A 14,701-nucleotide genomic window follows, 5' to 3' on the forward strand; every position below is an offset into this window, starting at 1 on the left:
TGTGTAAGCAGGGAAAGGGAACCTGTGGTCTTTCCAGATGCTGTTGGACTCTAATGCCCATCAATCACAGCCAGAGCAGTCAATGAGCAAGGGATGATGGGAGCTGTAGTTCAACAACATTGGGACGGTCACAGGTTCTACAATACTGCTGTCTAGGTTGATGTGAAAAGTTATCAGGCAGAACTTTGGAAGAAAGCAGGAATGCCATGCCGTGAACGGACTTTTCGATCAGGAAGCTGCCCTGCCTGGAACATTTCCTCAAATGTGAGGCTCAAGTCTCTTACACTTGTATGCATGTGAACATATGATAATTCTTATTATGAAAAAGAAAGACAGGATAGAGAAGCATTTGTATTGCAAATGGACATTCTGGCCCAAGCTGGTTTCCTATTCATCTTTCAAGCTGAAATGAAGCAAGAACTGCTTAAAGCCTCATGTGTGAAATGTTCTTAGATTCAAATCCTGCTGCATACAGACAGAAACTCTGCCAGGCCTGGATCAGCTACTACAGCTTGGATATATTTTTTAGCTTGCACAAACATTTTCTCCTCAAAAGCCTTGGCCTGACAGTCATTAAGGGCAGTGCTCTCCTGATGTTACATCCTTAGTTACCTCTGGCAACATGTCAGGTCCTGCGCTTCTCAAATGTAGCTGCCTTATCTGCAGATGGAAGTGGGAGATATCCTTTGTGGAGATGTTGCATGGGAAGGAATAGTAAAACCTATCAGGAGAAACCCCACTCACAACAGATGTTATTTTAAAGCAGTCTAGTACTGGGTCACCCCATTAGATTTCTCTGCCTGCTGGCTCAGAGGTGGAGGAATCTGAAGCAGAAAAATAGGCAACATTCTGAACACCTTACAAGTACCTTACTAGAATGGAGAAAGGTGTGCTATTTTAGTTAACAAAGTAAAAAGGAAGAGGCCTGTGTCCTCCTCAGCAGTAAAACAAAGGAGAAAGTCAATGAGCTTGGGGAGTGGGAGAAGGGGAAATGATATTTCATTTCACATTTAAACTATGGATCTTTTGTCAGCTAGATTGCTTTTGACAGGGGCCAGATGGGAACAGTTCAGACACTCAAAGAGAAGGAAAATCTTAAAGCAAGAGACAAAGCTGATCAAGCAGAAGTCAATGGCAAAGCTGTAATATGTCTGGACCAAAAGTCTTATGCCCATATGCCTGCAGAGCTGTGAAGACCTGGCCCAGAAATGGCACTGGGGTTGTGTCACTGTCTGAATAAAGGATATATATATATATATATATATATATATATATATATAATGAACCCCAAAGACCCTTCAAGCTGGGATTCACTGCAAGGGCTTTCATGCATTTTTGTGTGTGCAGACAACACATGACAAATGACAGTGGGCGGAGGCAGCCATTGATGCATCTTCAAAACACTGAGTTAGAAAGTACTGCTGCTGGACTCCAAATCCATCAGCCCCAACCAATGGTCAGAGATGATGGGAGTGGTAGTCCAGCAGCATCTGGAGGGCCACAGGTCCACCATCCTTGAAACATACCCTAGGCAGATGCCTCCCGTCTTCAAATAACCCTCTTCCCAGAAGCCTCCCCAAGCTGTAGCTCTGGTCTGAAACCTCAGATGAAACCCTTATGAAACCGTCTACAGTCTCCTTTGCAAGCCTGATATGGAACCCTACCCTAAAATTTGATAAGCTAAGGTAGAATAACATGGCAGGATTCAAGCTGAATAAACAAAAAACTAAAGTTCTGGAAAAAAACTTAACAAATGTTGAAAGAGAGAGATTCCAAAATGAAACTGGGTTAATGGTGGCAAAGAAAGTAAAATATTTGGGGATTAACATGACATCTAAAAATGTGAATTTATTTAAGGATAATTATGACAAATGTTGGACAGAGGTAAAGAAAGATCTAGAAATATGGTCGAATTTGAAGCTTTCCTTGTTAGGCCGAATTGCAGTGATTAAAATGAATGTATTGCCTAGAATGTTATTTTTGTTTCAGACATTACAAATTGTGGATAAACTGGATTGCTTCAAGAAGTGGCAGAAAGATATATCTAAATTTATCTGGCAGGGCAAAAAGCCCAGAATAAAATTTAAGATACTTACTGACGTTAAAGAAAGAGGGGGGTTTGCCCTGCCGGATTTGAGACTGTACTATGAATCGGCAGCTTTCTGCTGGTTGAAAGATTGGCTACTTCTTTAGAATGCAGATATTCTGGATTTGGAAGGATTTGATAATAGGTTTGGTTGGCATGCATATTTATGGTACGACAAGGTTAAAGTTCATAAGGGTTTTAAAAACCATATTGTTAGGAAAGCATTATATAATGTTTGGATTCGGTACAAGGATTTGTTGGAAAATGAAACTCCTAGGTGGTTATCACCTATGGAGGCTAAGGAGGTGAAGAAACTGAATATGGAATCCAAATGGCCAAAATACTCTGAAATTTTAGAACAAGAAAGCGGTGAATTTAAACTACAGAGTTTTGAGAAATTAAAGCCCAAGGTGCGAGATTGGCTTCATTATTATCAAATAATGGAAACTTTTAAACAAGACAGAAAAATTGGCTTCCAGGTGGAGAAATCGAAATTGGAAACAGAATTGCTAGAACCCAATACTAAGAATGTATCAAGAATGTATAATTTGTTGCTGAAGTGGAATACAATAGATGAGACAGTTAAATCAGCTATGATTAAATGGGCACAGGACGTTGGACATGACATTATGTTTGCTGACTGGGAACAGTTATGGACCACCGGTATTAAATTCACGGCATGTAATGCCCTAAGAGAAAATATTATGAAAATGATTTACAGGTGGTACATGACCCCAGTTAAGCTTGCGAAGATTTATCATCTGCCCAATAATAAATGTTGGAAATGTAATGAGACTGAAGGAACCTTCTTTCACCTTTGGTGGACCTGCCCAAAGATTAAAGCCTTTTGGGAAATGATTTACAATGAAATTAAGAAAGTACTTAAATGTACTTTTCACAAGAAACCAGAGGCATTCCTCTTGGGCATGGTCGGCCAATTGGTGTTAAGGAAGGATAGGACTTTTTTTATGTACGCCACTACAGCAGCAAGGATTCTTCTAGCAAAGTATTGGAAGACACAAGAACTCCCCACACTGGAAGAATGGCAGACGAAAGTGATTGACTTTATGGGACTGGCAGAAATGACTGGCAGAATCTGTGACCAAGAGAAGGAGACGGTGGAGGAAGACTGGAAGAAGTTCAAAGCTTATCTTAAGAACTGTTATAATATTGATGAGTGCTAAAATGTCAAGGGGAAGGAAGATGCAGAATTGCAGCTGAAAATGTTATTTAAGGTGAAATTGAGAAAGATAACAAATTTAAATTTAATTGGCTAAAAGGGTTGCTGAAAAACTGTAAAATAAGGATGCAAAAAAGGTGAGGTATGGGGAAGTCTGAGAAAGGAGGCTTATGAAAATGAGGTTAAGAATTTATATTTGTGTGTTTGTTTGTATTGGTGGATGTTTTTATGTCGTTGTTATTGTTTTGTTTTAAAATTGGAAAACTAATAAAAATTATTATAAAAAAAAAATAGAATAACATGTCATTTCATCTTCAATATGGATTTTCACATTATATTCTTCTCCAGTTATTAAAATGAATAAAACTAATCAAGAGGCAATGTAATGGAAACAGTTCCCATTCAGATAGTTTAATTGTTTGGACAAATAATGCCATCATGTTAGCCCCAGAGAAGATTAATCAGATAAAGGACAGTGGTTAGAGAAATGGAACCAGGATCTTCCCCTTCTGCAAAATGGGAATAATTTTGACCACACAAGATTCTTACAAGAGAAGTTTTTTAAGTAGCTTTGCAGAGTACTTTTCAAATTAAAACCAGATAAATACTAAGTTGCTGCAATTGACAATTGTACATAGGCTCTCCTGGTAGTCATCTTCCTGCAGAGCCGGCAAATCTCATCTGCAGCTGGAGACCAAGAATAGGGTTGATTTTGAGAAAGGCGTATCTTCCCAGAAACATACAATTCTTTTGTTCAACTGTTGCCTCTGGTCAAATAGTTTTTGCAGGTTTTGTAACCACACAAAACCTGTTTACTAGAAACAAATGGGATGAATGCAAATGGAGATCTTTCTTTCATGCTGCCTTTAACAATACAGGGGTGGGGGAAACACACCTGTCTGTCTCCAGCCCTTTAAACACCTCACCCACCCGCAGAACAGAACAGCTCAGTACATAACAACTTCAAGCAGGAAGAAGCTATAAAAATGCCTCAGATTTCTGGGTGAACTACCATCAAAATAAATGGTGCAATTACAACCCTACAAGCTCCATCAAGCTTCACTACCCCAAATCCCTCCTGTCTGTCATTTCCCAACTTCCAGGCTCTTGGCTGTTCATCTTTGAGAGTCTCCGCTGAGGCAGCCAAACTGCTTCTGCTCATATACTCCAGGCAAGGATCATTACCGAAAGCAAACTGGGGATAACCCCGAGGAAGATTTTGTCCAGACTGGCCTTTGAAAGGTACGTTAGAAGGGCTTTTCTAAGCACATTCTAATCGGCCCCAAAAGCCTGGCAAGAAGAAAAGACTGCAGATGTTATTAGACTGCGTTAAATTGGCCAAGTGAAAGCATAGGAGGGAAGCCTAGGCTGGGTTTCAACTCAGCCAGCTTAGCACATGTTCAGAATTACATGCTGTCTTCTTTGCACGCGACTCTCAGAATGCATCGGTGAGAAAAAGAGCAATGCAACGTAGATTCTGGATAAGAATACAGACACTCACAAATCTGCTCCACATTCTTCAAGATTTTCCCCCAGGGACAACTTTGAGCTTGTGAGCTGCATCCTCATAGTTACAGTGATGCAACTGGGCCTCCCCAGGGTAGCATGTGCCTGAATGCAAGCTCAGCTAGCCATACCTAGTATCTACAGATTTGCTCCGACATACAGGGACATAATATGAACACCCCTAGCTTCCATTTAATTAGGTTTTTGCTCAGGAGAAGCAAGCCTCACCCCAAAATGTGGTTGGATTTGCCCTGTTAAATAAATTAAGATAAATGATGATGATGATAATAATAAAATAATAATAATAATAATAATAATAATAATAATAATAGAGACGTTACTGGTTCCAAGCTATAAAGCTGATCAAAATAGCAGGAAGTCTCATTCTGCTTTCCCTGCTACACATTCAGTCCATCATCGGAGCCTCAGAGCTTAGCCAAAGTTAACAAATGCCCAGAAAATCTTGGCAATATCTTTCTAGGAAGCCTGACAAATCTTATTCTGCAGTGAGGGAAGAGTAGCCTTTCAGGAGTTTCATTAAACAAACTTCTTTAAAACAGGAATGGAGAACCTGTGGCCCTCCAGATGTTGTTGGACTGCAACTCCCATCATCCCTGACCATTATTTATGCTGGCTGGGGCTGATAGGAGTTGATAGCCCAACATCTGGAGGGCCACAGGTTCTCCATCCCAGGATAGGGACAAGAGTTTGGCGGCCTCATTTTAAGACCCAAATAAAAACCCCTCATGTAACAAAGTGGGTGCTTTGTTTATGCTTCTCATCTCTACTGAAGTCTGCAAAAGATGTCAGATTTTTTAAATGTCCCATTTGCCTGTCTTTTAAAGCAAAGCTTTGATATAGCATTCAGTCTATTCTACTTAATATGCAAGTGTCATTTGATGGCAGGCCTTTACTGAAAACAATCTATACATGCAGCACTACATAACATTGCGAACGGGCTATGTAAAGATGCAGTTGCACCCTTGTTCAGAAGAAAGCATGCATCTTGAAGGTGGATCCAGCAGTACTGTGATTAGTGCCAGACCTCATGCCACAAGCCAACCTGCAGCAACCTTCTGGTGGTGAAGAAGAAGAAGAGTTTAGATTTGATATCCCACTTTATCACTACCCTAAGGAGTCTCAAAGCGGCTAACATTCTCCTTTCCCTTCCTCCCCCACAACAAACACTCTGTGAGGTGAGTGGGGCTGAGAGACTTCAAAGAAGTGTGACTAGCCCAAGGTCACCCAGCAGCTGCATGTGGAGGAGCGGGGAAGCGAACCCGGTTCACCAGATTACTTAAATGACAGCGGAAGAAAGTCCTGGTGGTGCACAGTCACTATAAGCCCTGCTCACTGGGTAACTGGTGCCCAAGCAGGAGGCATCTGAGGAGAGCTGCCAAAGGCTCACTATTGCTGCTTTTGCTATTACTGAACACCCTCCCCCCCACACACACATCCAGACCCAGCACATACTTCCTTCTCAGACTCCTCTGATGAATGCTGGGTGGCCTCCACTGTACCTTTTGTGTATTTCAATAGCTTATATCAGGCATAGGCAAACTTCGGCCCTCCAGATGTTTGGGACTACAATTCCCATCATCCCTGACCACTGGTCCTATTAGCTAGGGATGATGGGAATTGTAGTCCCAAACATCTGGAGGGCCAGAGTTTCCCTATGCCTGGCTTATATACCACTTAATCACAGTCGTCTCTAAGTGGTGTACAGGGGACCTAATACAATAAGACTAAAAAGGAGTTAAAACTATATAAGCAGAATTCAGTTTAAAAGTCTGCTGGGTGGTTGTTTTTTAAAATCTTAATTAGTGTCTGAGGTTCAACAGGGAAGTCTCACCTCATCTAGAATGTGAAACTTGTTATTCTTAGGGTAGGGTGTTTTAGCGCTCTGTGAAAAACCGTATGTGGTATACCGGGAGTAGAAGGGTGATAATAGAGCTAAGGCACTACAATGGTTAGGAATGTGAGTTGCGACACTTCCCAATTCAAATCCTTCATTCTGCATCCCATTCCCCCATGTGGTCTAGATGGCTTTAAGCAAGCCAATGGCACTTTTCTTTAGCCCCACCCATTGAGCCATGTGCAATGTAGAGATAAAACTACCAACCTCCTTTACAGGTCCTGTTATAAGGATTACTGAAATAATGTATGTGAAATGCTTTGAAGACACTCAAGTGCAGAACTACACAAATGCTATTTTATTAGCAGTGGCAGTAGTTTTACATGCACCCAACACTCTAGAAAAAAAGAACAACAGCATGGCACCTTCTAGTAGCCTGGGAGAACTCTTGCTGCTGACTTCCTAACCTGGAAAAACGCTGCAGTTGTGGTTTATTTCTAGAATCCTCCAGTCCATTCCAGGAAATTCCAGTTAATTATATGGGAGGGGTGTGTGGGAGTAGGGGCAGAACCCTAATAGACTCTGGGCACTCTTTATGAGTAGGAAGGTGAGGAGAGAGCCTCCAAGCTCTTTATGTGTCAAGGAAACTTAACCCGTTTCCTGGCTGCAGGCCAGGAACGTTTCATGTGGATTTCAAGCCTCAGCCAGGAGATTCTCGGGTGCTAGAAAGAGCCTTTAATTTAAACCAGGTGCCTCTGAAAGAAAAACACTTCATGAAAGGCAAAAACTTGGTTTCGTTCCCTCAAAACAAAAGGGCAATCACGCACATTTTGACTAAAATATTCCCCTTTTGGAACACAGCCTCCATGCTTTAAACAAACTTGCTGAAACCTCATCCATTTGGACAATCTGCATGAAACTGAGACTACCAATATTTCTGGAGCCAGAGAAAATACTTGAGCAGAATGCCAGCTGAGTCCGCCCAAATCTGTGGAGCAAGAGACCTTACAGTATGGAAAGCAGCACACAGGCTGGCAGGGAACAAAGGAAAGCGGGGTTTTGTGGCATTCCTTTGTTGCTGCCGTCTGCAAAACTTAACACTGTGAGTGCCGCAGAAATCTGGGGACACCACAGTGGGTGGAAAGGAGTGTGGTTTGTACTGCTTGTACAGCACGTGTCAAGTAAGGTACATGAGACGAGTGGTGATGGGGACTCTGCTGATGTCATGCTTTTGTTTACAGTGCTCATTCAGTTGCTCTTCTAATCTGGTAATGATATGACGGTGGACCACTGCCCAAGGATGTTTCCTCCCACACATGAATTCCTGGATGATCTCAGCACACACAAAGAAGCCATCTGAAGTGCTGAAAAAGGAATGAGGTATCTGCATATCTTGGCAGGGCTGCCCAAAGACATTTTGCTCTCTTGGGCAGAAAATCCAATGGTGACTCCTTCCCATTGTCATGATGAACATTATACCAATACATACCATTGGTCTAGCTAGGCCAGAATTCTTCAGCCTTAGATGCACAGATATTGTTGGACTCCAACTCCCATCACCCCCAGGCTAAAGCTGACTGGGGATGATGGGAGTTGAAGTCCAACAACATATGGGGACCCAAGGTTGAAGAGTACTGATCCAGGCCATGACAATCTACTTCGATTGGCTGCAGCTCTTGAGGAACCCTCTTTCGGCAGGTCTAGCCCATCCCTACAACCCAAGGTCCTTTTCAAATGGAGATGCCAGGGATTGTGCCCGAAACCTTCTGCTGCAACCCAATGGAAAGTTCTCCTGACCAAGCCCCATTGAAATTGAACAAGGGACTAGGCAGTGGAACTTGATCAGTGATGCTGTCAGGGCAGCTGAGTCCCCACAAATGCAGCATGACTTGCTCCAGACATTCTGAAGCAAGTGAATACACATTACTATCTAATGATGGAGGCAGACAGCAGGCCCTAAATCCAGAGTCTTAAACCACGTAACTGCACGACTAGACTTGCGAGGAACTTCTTGATACACTTTGTATCTGATCCATTATCTACACTCCTGCTCTTAAAATGGGTGCCCCAAATCTGCCACTCAGCATGTACTTGGACATCCAGAAACAGGAGACATATTACGAAAAAGAAAAACCTGCATAGATGCACAGTCTTTTGGGAAAATTGCAGTATGACATGGGTAGAGTTTGAACTGGCAACATTTGTTTGGTTCACAACACAGCTTTCTTCTCTTTGCACCTGGATCCTAACAATATCCTCATCCTGCATATTCCACAAGTTCTTATAAACAACTCTTGAGCCTTTGGTATCAAAAGGGCAGAGGAATTGCTTTCAAGTCGGAAACCCAGAAAATTCTTCAAAGTTTGAAAAAAATAATGCAAACCTTGGCAAGAGCTTATGAAACACTTCATAAATCTCTAGTAAGACATTTGTAGTGTGTCTAATGTCACAGAGTAACAGAAAATGTAACAGAAAACAGTTCAGAAAATGTTCAGACATATCTGTACCATAATTTTAAACGGGCATAAATCATCAGCTTCCTGGTGTTTTTGCTATCGGCACTGCATATCTCAAAACGTCTAAAAGTAGCATTTCGCAACTGGAAACTTGGGGTTATAGACAGCATTTAGGTACACTGTTAAGTAAAAGCTTTCTACATACATTCTCAGCTACTTTGTACACTTACTAAAAATGAGAAAACATACACGATAATGAATTTCTCAGCTGGGGGTTAGCTAGCCTCAGCTGCTGTTAGCAAGAAAGTTGCCCTTTGTTTGAGAACTAATGTCTGACTTACCCAGCCAGGACAATGAAAAAATCCAGACGGTTCCATGTGTCTCCCAGGTAACATTTCTTCCCGAAAATCCCCAGTGCAACCATCTTGATGATCATTTCCACAGCAAAGAAGGCAAAGATAAAATCATCAAAGCTCTGGAAGATAAAGAAGCAGGATGATGAGGTGCACCCTGTGGCAAAGATCCAAGTGCTTAATTGGAGACAGTTCACCATGCAAGGGACTTGACCTCCAACCTAACCAAATGAGGACATCACCCCACATATTCTTCATTTCTCCAACAGGTAGGACTGGCAGTTATTCAAAACAAGTCTGCAAAAAGCAAGACTGGGGAGATGCCCATTTTACTCACAGAAGCAGGAGTATGAAAAGAGAACAGAGCTATATCATAATGTGGCTGAACACCTCCTGATGTCCAGGTCCAGAAGTGGCTGAAAAATACCATCTCCAACCAGTTGTACGTCTGTTGAACAGGACCAGATTTCCTTAGCAAGAAGCCAACATCTGAATAAACTTGAATTAGCTGCCCTTTCTTATTTCAAACTGCCCCATTTTTGTGGTAATGTGAAGAATTCCTCCAGTGGAACTGGTGACCTCTGTTCCCTTTTCAGAATCCTAATAGGGTAAAATTAATTTATCAGTGTACCCCCCCCAAAAAAAAAAACCCCATAACACCACAGTGCTGGGTGTTGAATTCTACTGTAGTTTTTGTTTCTCTGCTTATTTCTGAAACGTGTTGGTTTTTCAGGATCCCTTCCACTTAATTTTCACCCAGCGTTTCCTAACTTGGACCTTTGATACAAAGGGTCAGTTTCCATGCAACCCAGACACACACCCTTAACCCAAAAACCCATCATGTGAAACAGAAAGCTTTGCACACAGAGAACCCTCAAAGGGTGGTAAGGCATACCCAGTAAGCAGATTCATTCTTCTTTATGGCAAAGGCAATGGAGTTGGTTGGATTACCTCTAAGACATTAAATGCACATTTAAAGCACATGGCAACCTCCAAAGAACCATGGGAACTGTAGTTTCTCCTTTGCAAGGCTACAATTCTGACCAGCTTTAACAGACTACAGTTCCCAGGATTCTTGGGGGGGGGGGGAGTGTCATATGTTTTAAATTTATGGTATGGATCTGCCCTAACAAGCACTTTCCTGAAATCATGGAACAAAAGAAGCTACATTAAACTAGCTAAGACTGTGGGTCCAACTAGACCAGGATTGCCTTTGCATATTGGTGGCAGCTATCGCAGGCAGATGACTTTCCTATATATTTTAACTTAATGTAATTAAATGTAATATATTGCTTAATTTCTAAATGGCATCTGATGAGGTTACAAAACAAATACAAAAGATAAAACTGGTTAAAATTAACCATAAAAAAATTAGAAAAGTTTTGTTTTCACACTGCCACATTTGAAGCACATTTATACCACTTGAAATAGCCATTGCTTCCCTCAAAGAATCAAAGGACTGTAGTCTACCCATCACACAGCTACAATTGCTAGCTACAATTACAGCTCCCAAGATTCTCTAGACCAGAGCTTTCCAAACTTTTCATGTTGGTGACACACCATCATTTCGTGACACAGTAATTTAGTTTTACTAGCAAACCGGAGGTTAAACTAACCCCTTTCCAGCCCCAGGAGGAGTGTGGGGAGTGTTCAGAAGACATACCTACACACTGCAGCCGACACACTAACATGTCCTGACACACAGTTTGGAAAGTTCTGCTCTAGATGCAGCCACGTGCTTCAAATGGGTGGTGGGGATCTAACCATTTCAGCAGGCATTTTTAAGTAAGCTTTCCTGATCTTATGGTTAATTTTTACTGATTTTCATCAAGCCCAAAAGGATGCACTTTCTAATGGGATACTTCTAGCAGCAGGTGCCAAGAGCTGGCCCTGGGAACGTCTGTGCATGTGCTCTGACACTGGAACTATAGTTCCTCCCACATGATATGTTATGTCAAACAAGAAATAACCTGTTTTTAAAAAAAAAAAATGAAAAAAAAGTCTTTACCTGAAGAATCTTGCAGCGTGGGGAGTCACAGCCCATATCTTCACAAGGGTGGAACATGCCCAGAGTGACACAGTTCAGGAGAATTACCAGCATGCTGACTCTTTCAAACCAGGTGCACAGGAAATCAGTCAAGGAAAACAAGCATTTTCAGAGTGCAAGCTAAGAATCATCCATTAGCACCAGGGACACCACATTATTAGGCATTAGGGAAATGAGTAGAATTTCCAGGGAGGGGGAGGAGTGGACTTGTTTCCCCAATCTTTTACCTTAGAAGCTGACTATTCATCTACTGGCTATGATTCTGCACACTGTTTGACAGCATCTGCTACTCCCAGAAGTCAAACTGAGATAGTGCCATATTTACTACAATAAAAGGGAAGAGACAATGAAATCATACAATAGTCATCATCTCAGTGGTTTCTGCACAAGTGGAGACATCATTGTTATTATACACAGGTGCTGCAGGTGCAACTTCCAATGACTTTTTCTTAGGATTTTAGACAAAGACATGATAGAATCAAAGTACTACAAACGGCTACCCAAACAATAGTGCTAAGCAGCACAAAAGTGCTAACTGTTCCAGAGAGGCCCTGTTTTGTTAGAAAATGGGACTTGGTTATTACTTGTATTATTTATTATTATCATTATATATTAGATTTCTATACCTCCTCATAAGATCTCAGGGCAGTTTGCAGAATGAAATACTTATCCACACAAGGCTTGTTTATTTATTAGATTTCTTACCTGCCCTTTATTAGAAGGCCCAATCGCAGGCTAGAATAATTTATAAAACACAGTTATGAAAACAAACAAAAGCATTAGTGTTATAAAAATGAGTAAAACAGTTCCAAATGGAACAGAACAGTATAATTTTGGCAAAACAGGTGGGTCCTGCAGAACAAAATATCTTAGCTGTCAGAGGTCAAGAGGCCCATCTTTAGCATGTGGCGAAAGCTCTACAACCTTCTGTGGTGTTAGGGAGGATTCGGAGGTGCAATGGACAGAAGAGGCGGAACAGGGGCTCAGGGATGCGGAAGCGCCCCACAACCACCCAGAGACAGAGAAAGCGGAAGAGAGGGTGGAGAGTAGCCAGGGAGGGTAGGGGCTCAGGGATGCTGAAGAGCCCTGCAACCGTGCAGCCTTTCTCAACCTGTGGGTCCCCAGATGTTGTTGAACTACAACTCCCATCATCCCTAGCTAGCAAGGCCAGAGCTCAGGGATGATGGGAGCTGTAGCCCAACAACATCTGGGGACCCACAGGTTGAGAACCGCTGGTAGAGGTTAGGGAAGGAAGCTCAGACTCAGGAAGGGAGGGAGCTTTCAAATCAGCACAGACAAGGAAGGAAATGAAACTTAAGAATCAAAGATATTGCGCGGGAATCATAGGAAGCCACTCCCCGAATCTGACTCAACGGGTTCGGACACGTAATTCTGAACTGAAGCTGTTTCTTGTAAACATGTAATAAAGACTGTAAATACCACGCTAGGTGTTACTGCGAAGGGGAAACACCAGTCTTTACATGTGGGGAGGGAATTTCATAGTTCAGTGGCTGCTGCAGAGAGAGCACCTCTCCTAGGCCGCCATTCCCTATACTTATGTGGTGGTGGAATTGCCAAGGTCAGACCCATCCTCTAGGTGGGCCCTAAGTGGGGAAATGGCCCATAGCCCAGAGGGTCTGAGAAGCCCACTAGCAACCTCCCTGCTCCAGAACCACAACCAAATGCACTGGGTGGGCAAACAGCTGCTGCTACTGTGCTGGCAGAACCAAGAAATTCAAAAGGCAAGGTGTATGCAGTGGGGTAATAATGCAGCTGCCTGACTGGCTGCAGTCAGGATGAGGGCCCTTCGTTCTTCTCCAAGACAGGTGAATGGCAGCTGTCCTTTCTCTGCTCAGGCAATGAAGGGGATGCTTCATAGTTCAGTTGAGAAAGTCCAGTAGGATCTTCTCTTCTCTCACCCACCCATGGCTGGTAATTTACTTTTCTCCTTTCCTACCCAAGACCCTGGGCTCAGCTGTGTTTCGTGTCTTGTCTCTTTTGGCGCATGAAGGAAACTTATTTTCTCTCCTCTCTTCTCCCATATACTTTGTGTGACCCCTCTATTATTAGTAATTAAATTTGTATAGTGCCCATCATCCATAGATCTCATGGATTTATGCACACAGAATAAAAATACAAGATAACATACCCTTCATTATTTCTCCAGTGAAAATAGAGATGTTCTATTCTATTTTTATTAATTATTATTATTATTATTATTATTAATTATTATTATTACCCCATCCATCTGACTGGGTTGCCCCAGCCACTCTGGGCAGCTTCCAACACATCAATAATAATAAAACATTAAACATTAAAAAAACTTCCCTATACAGGGTTGCCTTCACATGTCTTCTAAAGTTTGTATAGTTTCTTAGATTCTATTAAGAAGGTGCCTACTCCCAAGTAAATGCAAGAAAATAGGATCATGTTAACTTTCAGCCATGTATTCAAGGGCAGCCCCACATTTGGTGTACTGCAACAGTCCCATCTAGAAGTTCTCACAATGTTGGCCTGCTTTTACTTACCAGTTTCCCCTCCCGCTCATCTGTGTTTGGCCAGAAATGAACTCAATGTAAATTCAATGTACTGTCTTCATTAGTACACAGCACATCCTTAGCAAATGGCTGTACTTATCTTTGTGAAACAATATGTTCTCAACCAAAGAGATGACAAATTTTAAAATAGTAAGTCCTTTATTAGGATTAAAGAGAGTTTCAGGACCAGGTTTTGGCTCCTATGATAAACATGAATATATTTAATAAAATTCATGCATTTGGGGAAAAAAAATCCCAAAACAGCTCATTCAAAGGAATCCCTATAATAATTTAGCAACAGACCAAAACAGTGGAGGGGGAGGAAGGCTAGTTTTTTGCTGCTAAAGGCAAAATCTGCTGAATGAAAATTAAAAACCAAGTTGTGCAAGTTGGTGGGGCATTTGCTCAAATGGACCAGCCTCCACTGGCCAGTTCTTTAATTCTAATGATGTGTCTTTTGCACCTAGTTGGTAGATCTTGGGGTTCTAGCTGAAGCAGGTTGCCTAGATGAGAGATGCCACAGCAACAGCCTCCCAGCAGCAGCACTGACACTTGCCAGGAGCGGAAGGGGCACGATGGTGAGAGCAGAGCTGCAAGAGTACTGGACTGGCTTCACAGGTGAATTGCACAGCCCTGATCTCACTGTTGCTTTGCCCCTCCCGGTAAGGGCAGTGATGCTGC

At 42.1% G+C, this 14,701-nt stretch overlaps 1 protein-coding gene across 13 annotated transcripts in view; it reads right to left on the minus strand.

The window, feature by feature from the left end:
* CACNA1G (calcium voltage-gated channel subunit alpha1 G) overlaps nucleotides 1–14,701 on the minus strand; it is a 331,245-nt gene that overhangs the window by 159,368 nt on the left and 157,176 nt on the right. For all 13 annotated transcript variants that reach the window (XM_079967360.1, XM_079967362.1, XM_079967356.1 and 10 more), the window contains exons 2-3: nucleotides 11,445–11,556; nucleotides 9,425–9,558 (exon numbers count right to left, since the gene is read on the minus strand). In XM_079967360.1, the coding sequence (XP_079823486.1) occupies nucleotides 9,425–9,558; nucleotides 11,445–11,556 (246 nt within the window). The remainder of the gene's footprint in view (nucleotides 1–9,424; nucleotides 9,559–11,444; nucleotides 11,557–14,701) is intronic.

The sequence above is a fragment of the Podarcis cretensis genome (genome assembly GCF_951804945.1).
Source record: "Podarcis cretensis genome assembly, chromosome: 2".
In the NCBI taxonomy this organism is placed as follows: Eukaryota; Metazoa; Chordata; class Lepidosauria; order Squamata; family Lacertidae; genus Podarcis; species Podarcis cretensis.